Source organism: Aegilops tauschii, chromosome 3, assembly GCF_002575655.3.
Source record: "Aegilops tauschii subsp. strangulata cultivar AL8/78 chromosome 3, Aet v6.0, whole genome shotgun sequence".
In the NCBI taxonomy this organism is placed as follows: domain Eukaryota; kingdom Viridiplantae; phylum Streptophyta; class Magnoliopsida; order Poales; family Poaceae; genus Aegilops; species Aegilops tauschii.
Window position 1 is genome coordinate 328,683,767 of NC_053037.3, and position 10,002 is coordinate 328,693,768.

The 10,002-nt window shown below is 47.7% G+C and overlaps 1 protein-coding gene across 1 annotated transcript; it reads right to left on the reverse strand.

Moving 5' to 3' along the window:
• Window positions 1-4,695: 4,695 nt before the first annotated feature.
• On the reverse strand, window positions 4,696-7,866 carry LOC109758118 (proline-rich receptor-like protein kinase PERK3). Its single transcript, XM_020316964.3, has 6 exons — window positions 6,927-7,866; window positions 6,376-6,849; window positions 6,130-6,277; window positions 5,812-5,959; window positions 5,429-5,590; window positions 4,696-5,330 (listed from the first exon to the last, which is right to left on the reverse strand). Exons 1-6 carry the CDS (start codon window positions 7,864-7,866, stop codon window positions 5,100-5,102), a joined length of 2,103 nt encoding a protein of 700 aa, XP_020172553.1. The 3' UTR covers window positions 4,696-5,099.
• Window positions 7,867-10,002: the final 2,136 nt, after the last annotated feature.

Here is a 10,002-nt window from a genome sequence, read left to right on the forward strand (position 1 = left end):
CGAGCAATCAAAAATTATAGATACGTTGGAGCCGTATCACCCATAGGACAAAACAGATCTACTCAAACATTATAGGATAACCATAGATCATTGGGAAATAGTATATGGAGTTGAGCACCATGTTTAAATAGAGATTATAGCGGGGAGAATAGGTGTTACACCGCTGCATAGAGGGCGAGAAAGTTGGCGTTGACGGTAGCAAGGTTGTTGATGTAGATTGCCGTCATGATCGTTGCCCCGGCGGTACTCCGCCGCCACCGGGAGAGAGGGGGAGAGAGCCCCCTCCTCCTTCTTTTCCTTCCTTGGCCTCCCCCCTAGATGGGAGGAGGGTTCCCCCTCTGGTCCATGGTCTCCATGGCAGCGGAGGGTCGGGAGCCCGTCCAAGATTGGATCTCCCTCTCTGTTCTCTTCTGTTTCACGTTCCCAGATCTAGCCGAAAACCGTTTCTTATATTCCCGGAGATCCGTAACTCCGATTGCACTGAGATTTTAACACGATTTTTTTCGGATATAAGCTTCCTTGCACCCGAAGTACAGCTCCAACCGACGTACGAGGTGGGTACAACCCACCACTGCGTGCAAGGCTCCTGGCCCGTGCGTTGGTGTATCGTGCCCTGTGTGGGCCTCCGTTTGCGGTGATTCCAACTCCCAAAAATCACAAATGTTCCAAAATAAATCTCCGTATTTTTTATTGCATTTGGACTTCGTTTGATATGGATACTCTGCGATACAAAAAACATGCAGAAAACAGGAACTGGCACTGGGCACTGGATCAATAGGTTAGTCCAATAAATCATATAAAAAGTTGCCAAAAGTATGTGAAAGTGGTATAATATTGGCATGAAACAATCAAAAATTATAGATACGACGCAGACGTATCAAGACTCAATTACTTTCAATGAATAACCTGATCATAAACCCAGAATTCATCGTATCCCAACAAACACACCGCAAAAGAAGATTACATCAGATAGAACTCCAAGAAGATCGAGGAGAAGATTATATTAAAGATCAAACATCAAGGAGAGAGAAGAAGCCATCTAGTTACTAGATATGGACCCGTAGGTCTGTGGTGAACTACTCACGCATCATCAGAAGGAAGCAAGGATGATGTAGAAGCCCTCTATGATCGATTACCCCTCCCGCGAACTACCGGAAAAGGCCTTCAGATGGGATCACGGAAGAACAGAAGCTTGCGGCAGCGGAAAAAGTGTTTCAAGTGGCTCTCTGGGGGTTTCCCAATATTTGAGAATTTATAGAAGTGAAATTAGGTCAGACGGAGCCAAGTGTGGCCCACAAGGTAACTGGGCGCGCGTTGTTGCCTTGCCGTCTCCATGCTTCGCGTATGGTCTCCTCCCGAAGCTTCTAGGGTCTCTTTTGTCCAGAAAAATATCATCAAAAAGTTTCGTCGCATTTGGACTCCGTTTGGTACTGATTTTCTGGAAAACAAAAAACAAGCAGAAAACAACAACTGGCACTAGGCACTGAGTTAATAAGCTGGTCCCCAAAAAATAATATAAAATAATATAAAAATGCATACAAAGTATCCAAGATTGACCATATAATAGCATTAAACAATCAAAAAATATAGATACGTTGGACACGTATCACAGCCCTGCAAGGAAGTTAAACTATTCAAATAACTGTATCCTTGGTAACATGATGACTTGGAGTTGTATCCCAACCTCTTACAACTAAAACCGGATACTTGGTAGAACACACCCAGGTAACACACAGATACCCCGGAGAACGCTTTCTCATAGGGTGACGAGGAGAGGATCTCTAGGCAGGTTATTACTATATGTATGTACAAGTTGATATCAGATACACTCCTCTCATTTACTGCTGAAAGATGTAGTCTTCAATAGGATGAGCTTCTCCCCCTTATTCTGGCATTTCTGCACTGTAATCCACATATATTACCCCATTCCTTTGACACCGATGCATATCTAGTATAAAGTTGATGTAAGTCTTGCTAGTACTTTGGATGAGTATTCACCGTTGCCATCTACTCTTTTCATTCGACCCGGTTGCTGCAACAGCTGGTAGCATGGTGGATGCAGGTTACCTCGATGGCTCGTACTACGTGGAGACCGATGACCATGAGTAGTCCGGAGGTCCCAGGTAGGAGACCTTGCCTTTTGATCTAGTGTCATCATTTTGCTCGGCCTTCTTAAGGTAAAACTTGTCTAAGTATGTTTGTACTCAGATAATATTTGCTTTCATGACTGATGTATTATGGGTCCTTGTGACCCTGGATTGTAAATAAAGATTTGTGTTTAAATTTCTATCATAGAGTTGTGTTGTGATATTGACGTGAGTCACCGTTCGTAATCGTGCATGATGTGTGTATGGTTAGGGAACGATTATAAACAGGGGCATCACAAGTTGGTAAAGCTTATTGCCTGTAGGAACGCCCCCCCCCCCACACACACACACACAAACACACAAAACTCCTTGGTCGATGTTGAGTCTAGTCTTGAAAAAGTATTTTCTAAATTACTAACTATGTTGTGTGGCTGACGGGACCACATCACCTATCGATGGGATTAGGATCTTTACCGCATCTTTACTCTGGGTTCTAAATTCTCTTCTCTTCAGGTTATAGATTTTACTAACTCTAGCTTCTCGTGACAACTTCTTTCCGGAGAGCCACTCATTCCAGATGAACTCTTGATGTGTCAAGATATTCCGTAATACTCTCTGATTTTCCAAGAACCTTTTTGAACCTATCGCACATTAACCCTTGTGGCCGTATACACTTATGAATAGTTCCATACGCCTGCCACTCATTTTTGGTGAATGGTCGATTATTAACCTGACCCCGTTGATTTTACACATAATGCCCGGCTCTGAAGATCCGCCACCGTATGTCGCCGCAATGATGCAACAGTTCGAGATAAACAGACAATTCATGGGTACTCTAGTGGACCGCCTAGCCAACAACAATGCTCGTTAGGAGTCTGGCCCAATCTCAATGCAAGATTTCGTGCGCCTCAACCCATCCATTTTTCGCAGCTCCACTAATCCTATGGATGCTGGTGATTGGCTTCGTGACATCCTGTTCGAGATGGAATCAGCTACCGTTGCCCTTGCCAGTTACGTCACCTTTGCGGCATTTCACCTGAAAGGTCCAGCTGCTCAACGATCGGAAAGCCACAGGCGTACGCTGCCTGTTGGAACAGTCGCCACTTGGTTAGAATTCCAGACTACCTTCCGTGCACGTCAGATTCCTGAAGGACTGGCAGACAAAAGGAAGAAGGGATTCCGAAGCCTCACTCAAGGATGACAGTGGATGAATATCAGAGGGAATTCCTCAACCTGTCTCGTTATGCTGAAGATGACGTCTCGACTCACGCACGCGAACATGAGAAGTTTTGTGAATGATTGGATCCTGTTCTGAAGCTTGCCCTTAGTCTCCACAAATTCACAGAGTTTGCAACACTTATCAGCAAATCTATTCAGGCTGAAACTAGTCAGACTATTCTCGCTACTAGTAACGTATAAACATTATGGCATAGTATCACTCCCTTCGTAATGTCTTCTTTAATGCTCCTGGCTGTTGAGCTGTCGTAAAACCTGACTAGTCATTTAGCCAGCTGATGAGATTCCTGACTGAGGTTGGTCATAGTGGGAGTAAAATAGCTAGTAACATAATTCATGCCAATGTAAATTTGCTTATGTGGCAAATAGTTAATTAGGAGAGAGGTACTTAGAGTAACGTATGTTATTGTAACATACCGCTTCTCAAGAATAAATGAGTCTACAAGTTAATAAATGCAATCATCCATCTTACTACTTCTTTGTTACTTTGCAGTATGAACTTAGTAACATATGCTAGTGTCATATGCATGACACTGGTCTAAGTTACTCCCCACTATAACTAGCCTGGTGATAAGACCGACTGATGTATCTGCCCCTTCACTCCTATAGTCCTATTGGGTGCCTACCCCAGTCAATGATATTGACCAGGTCCTCAATGTTCGTGGGTCTGGGCCTATTTGGGCCTCTTGCAGGATTTGGCCTTAAGTCATCGTTGGTAAACCTGGTGAGGAATTACCCTGTCAAACGCCTTTAGTTACTAGCTTGGCGGTTAAAGCACTATGACTGTACATGTGTGGCAGTCATGAGTATTCTCTTTTCTTTCTTCTTGGATGGATGATTCGGCGGAGGCGTTGGGTGCTGTCCTTCTGGCACCTTGTGTAACCTATGTGTAGACCTTTCTTCCATCCCAATGAAACGGCACATAATTTTGTTGTCCATTTTGGGAAAAGACTTTCATAACCAGCAAACGTCATATTTTTAAGCAGTTCCAGCGAACGCCTTTAGAATCGTCAGATCCCAATCGAACGTGTGACGATTACTCTGCGCATCGTGGCAATTTTCTATCGGTTTACTACATGATAATTTTCGCTTGAGAGCATGATAAATCCTTACAAACAACACAATTGGTTTATCTGTTTTCGGATGATAATTCTCGGCGTTTGCTGGGAAATCTTAAAATCTGATGTCAGTTTTTTAACATTTTCCTTTGGTAAAAGTAGGGGAAACCATAGGCTCTAGAAAATCGTTTGACACTGGTTTAGGTCTAGGCACCGGTTTAGAGTACTCATTTTTGAGAAGCAACTTCCGAGAAATCTGCAATACACCCTGGTATCTGCGACGGCGAACATACATTGTGCGTATATATCGGCGAACGTTGTCATCACGAAGTTTGAGATGCAAATGCCAATCTTCTTTTCCTTTCTAGGATACGCAAATGCCAAGCTTTGTTCTATTAGAGGCGATAGGTACAGGCGCACACAACAACACAAACACCAAAGCTTAGCAACCTGTCCCCAAGATGAAGCGCTCGCGCGCAGCGCGGCACGCTTGATCACGCCAGCTTCTGCTCCGCCTTCCGTAATCCGCCATAGGGCACGCTTGATCACGCCAGCTTCTGCTCCGCCTTCCGTAATCCGCCATAGGGCACGCTTGATCACGCCAGCTTCTGCTCCGCCTTCCGTAATCCGCCGTCGTCGTGCTATGGCGTTCGATGCAGCGTTGTAGGAGGATTTAACCGGCCGGCCGGCGATCCGAGTTGGTTGATTTGATGGGGTCTCACCGTCCAGCTGCTGTCCGTTGTTGCCTTTGCCTCCCGGAACCAGGCCCCGGCTCGCCCTCGTCGGACAAGCCGTACTCGGCTGTGTCGAGGTCGTCCTCGAACCCCATCCGCCGGAAGAGCTCGATGTCCGCCGAGTACTGCCCTGAGTCGTACGCGGTGCTGTGCCCGAGCTTGACGCCGTTGGTCAGGTCCGTCGAGCCGCCGTCCACGTCCAGCGATCGCCACACCTAGTTCGGCGCAACACGAATTTTATCTCACCAACTGTAGCAGCTAAGTAGTGTAAGCTCGATCGGTAAGAAGATTCATCTGGTGTTAGTGGCGCTACCTGCACCATCCTCGGTCTCTTGGTGACGGAGTGGCGAATGCAAGCGGCGGCCGCCTCCACCATCCTCCGCATCTCGATCTTGGAGTACCTGCACTCTAGGGAAGGGTCGGCGATTTCCCTGAAGTCGTCCGTCTCCAGCGCATCCACCAGGAGAGGCCGAGCCTGCCACGAATTAATACACAGATTGATTTCACAAATGGCGCCACAACATGCACGATCAATTGTACTCCCTCTGAAAATTAATATAAAAACGTTTAGATCACTAAAGTAGTAATCTAAACACTTTTATTCCGTTTCAAAGAAAAATCTAAACACTATTATATTAGTTTACGGAGGGAGTACTTACCAAGTTACAAACGCGACATGTATTTTACTGTACGTACCCATTCAACTAAGCTTTCTTCTCCTAGGGGTTGAGACGAATCTACAGGTTTCCGCCCGGTGATAAGCTCCAAGAGCACCACCCCAAACGAAAAGACGTCGGATCTGTCCGTCAGCTTCCCGCTTGATGCGTACTCCGGCGCCATGTACCTGTTTGTTAACATGACATTCTGAGGCCAAGGCGGTTCTTGTGAGCAAAACAAATATAGAGCAGAGCAGAGCGCTTGAAATCTACCTAGCCCCCTACCGGCCCAAGAAGAGTAACTAGACCAACAAAGATGCAAAGTTCTGCATTTTTGTCCCAGGAGGCAGGAGCTTACCCGAATGTGCCCATGACGCGCGTGGAGACATGAGTCATAGAATCGTTGGTAAGCTTAGCAACACCGAAATCTGCAACCTTTGCCTCGAAGGCCTTGTCCAGAAGAATGTTGGCTGACTTGATATCCCGATGTATGATCCTAGGATGGCCTGCCACGCAGCAATACAGGTTAATTATTATTACTAATCCAGTACAGGTTAATTATGAACAAGGCGCAGCACGATCGAACAAACGAAGTGTCACCTACAGTCTTCGTGCAAGTAGGTCAATCCACGGGCTGATCCGATCGCAATCTTCATCCGCTTCGGCCAGTCCATCACCGGAAGCCCTTCTCCGTGCAGGTGGTGCTCGAGCGTGTCGTTGGAGACGAACTCGTAGACGAGGAGGCGGTGGTTCTCAGTGACGCAGTACCCGACCAGCGTCACCAGGTGGCGGTGGTGGATGCGGCTGATGATGTCCACCTCGGCGCGGAACTCCTTCTCCCCCTGCCCGCCTCCCACCTTGAGCTGCTTCACCGCCACGCGCCGCCCGTCGCCCAGCGAGCCCATGTACACCTTCCCGAACCCGCCTTCGCCGATCACGTTCTGCGCCGAGAACCCGCCCGTGATCCCCACCAGCTCGTCGTACGTGAAGCACGATTTGTACCCGGTGAACTCGTACGAGTTCGTGTCGCTCGGCGACGCTGCCGGCCCGTTGGACGGAGGATATGAGTCCGGCGCACCTGCATGCACCAGCGTACGTATCAGCGGCCGATGTAAGCGGGTGATCAACTTGTTCGTGGACATGAGAGAGACTCACGTGCCGGAACGACCATGGTTCCTCTCTTGCGCATGGGTGGACGCTGCTTCTTCCCCCGGTCGCTGAGGCACGCCACAATGAAAAGCGACGCCAATGCCATGAGGAACCCGGCCACGGCGACCCCAACAATCACCCCGATCGGCAGGTTCTCACCCAAGGCTCTCGCCGGAGGTGCCAGAGACGGTGGGCTCGCCCTCGCGACGGCCGGACCGGGAGGGCTCTGCCACGAGCCAGGAGGACGCCCGGAGGCCGGCATAATGCCCGAAGGCGGCAACAGTGAGGAAGATGAAGGTGTTCCTGGAGCTGCCGGCACCTGGCCTGCTGCGGCCGGTACCGACGTGGGCGTCCCAGGCGTTTCAAGCGGTGGGGGTGATGTTCCTGCACCGGCGGGAGGTTTCGTGGCCGACTCCGCATTGAGGGGAGGTGAAGGGGCTGGGGTGGCTGGTGCGGGGTTCTTTGGTTGCGATGGTGGTGGCGACGCCGGTGGTGAGGTTGTCGCTTTCGGAGGTGATTGCTGCGACGGCGATGTCGTTGCCCCTGGCGATGGCCGAGTTGATACACCAGGCGACGGTGGCGTCGATTGCGCTGGTGGCGGCGAAGACTGTTGCAAAGGCGGCGACGGCGGGGGAGAAGACGGTGGTGGTGACCGGCTTGCCGGCGGAGTTGAGGGCGGAGGCGAAGCCGGAGGAGGTGGGGACGATGCAGGAGACTTCTCCCGCGGAGGCGACCCCGGAGGCAAATTCGGACTCTGATTATTGCCGGAAGACGCAGGAGGTGGAGAGGACGGGGGCGACGACCTAGGTGGCGGTGTGGGCGGCGGAGGCGGCGACGGTGCCGGCGGCGGTGGTGAGGCTGCAGACTGCGGCGGGGGCGCCGGAGGACCCCCTACTGCGGGGGCAGTGGCCAAATGTTCGACCGATTCCACGAGAACGCGCGGCATGATAAAGCCGCGCGTTGAACTGAGTCGTCGCCGATGCCGACGCGCTCCGAGAGAGGCCCTATAGAAGAAATAACGGCATCCCGTGCGTCGGCGTGGTCGGCAGCCAGGCTCTCAGAACGGCATCGGCGGGACGGGCGGCAGGTGGAAGCAGCGTGGAGCGCGCCAATGGAGACGACGGAATGCGCCTCGCCTTGCTAGGAAGACGGACGGGGTGTAATGTCGTTGCGCCTTCTTCGTTTTCCTCGGTTAGATTTTTTTGTGTGTTTCGTTTTTCTGGTGCTTTTCTTCGATGGGTGGAGGAACAGAGCAGCTTCTGCGTGAGGATCGAGAAATGAGGGCGGCCGTAGGGAGGGAACCGGCGCCATTGCGCCAACCTCATTGTTTTACCGGAGTTAACTGCTAAACTCTCGAAGTTTGGAAGTGTTCGGTTTAGAGCCAAAGTGTACCATCCCAAAAAGTTGGCTAGCGGCGAATCAATCTGTAGTTGGATGGTTATAGGGACTATGGTATCCTCATTTCATCAGGGTTCAAATCTCGGTGTTCGCATTTATTTTTTGGTGTCTATCGTGACTTCGTAAATTTCGAGATGATATGTCGGTTCAGTCTTTCGGAGATGCTAAGATGTGTGTATGTGCATTCATAAAGATAAGTGTACGCACTTGTATAAGAACGTTTGCGTCTGTATCGTGTTAAAAAAAATTAGCTACGATTTCTTTTTTCTTTTCTTTTCTTTTGAGATGCACCCACAAGATTTGGTTGTTGTTTGGATTGGCACTAAAAAGTTGGCTCACCCACGTCTGTGTCATTCCCGCCAAATCGTGAGACCTCCTATTTAGCGCACAGGGCGCTGGTTGACACGCAACCCCCGCTCCCTCTGCGCGCTTCTCGACCGGCCCATGTGCGGGACGGGTGCGCCCCTGCTTTTTTCTTTCTTTTTCTCGTCTTTCCTTTTTTGTCTTTTTGCTACTTTTTAAAAAAAAATCTGGATTCATAAAAGTTTCTGAACTTCTAAAGTTGTTTACGATTTTTTTTCAAACTTCATAAAATGTCCACAAAATTTAGAATGGCCTCTTTCGGAAAATATTTTGAGTTTCAAAAATTGCGTGTCTGAAAATATTCACAATTTTTTTAAAATGTGCCAAATTTTAAAAATTGTTCATGAATTAAGAAATACATACACTAATTTTTAAAATGCTCCATATTTCAAATGATGTTCTTCGATTAAAAAAATGTCTGTGAATTCCAAAAAAAACGTGTTGGTTGCAAATTACAAAAATAGTTCATCAATAAAAATGGTACAAATTAAAAAATTGTTCACTCAGTTCAAAAATGTTTCGTGATTCAAATAATGTTCACAGATTCAAAAGAATTTCTAGAATTCCAAAGTTGTTCCAGAAATTCTAAAAATGTTCTTGATCGTAGAAAATGTTCATGAATTCCAAAAAATGTTCACGAGTTATCACAAATTGCAAAAACTGTTCGTGAGTTTGAAAAATGTTCACAAATTCAAAAACTCTTCATGTGTTTGAAAAATGTTCACAAATCTTAAAAAAAGTTTGTGAGTTTGAAAAAACTTCACAAATTTCAACAAATATTCATGAGTTTGAAAAATGTGCTTGAGTTTAAAAATTATTCATGATTTCCAAGAAGTTCATGAATTTTTAAAAAAGACCACTGATTTAAAAAAAGGAAAAATGAACAAAAAAAGATGAACCAAAGTAACTGGCCAGCCTATTGCCGCGAGCAGGGTTGCGCGTTTGGTCGCTATCCTCAACCCGTTGAGGAATAGGGTCCCCACCAAATCGTGGGCAACTTGTGGCGCCAAAATCCTTCGCCCATAAATTAGCGTGGTTGCTCGTTCATGTTTCTATTGTGGTGGGTCCCTGTCTGTTGCTTCGTCACCTTTTCTCTGTGCTGCGAGAGCATATGTTGTTGCCCACGAGAGCTCTCATGATTTAAGTACCCCATCGTTTACCGGGAAAATATATGAATAAACCCGGATACATCCGCACCAACTTTAAGAAACAAATTTCTAAGTGCCGAGAAAGTTTTTAAAAAAAGTTGCATGTGTACTTCTCCATGTTCCATGTGCGCACAAAAAGTCTCGTGGAAAACAACATTTTTTTTGCATGTGCA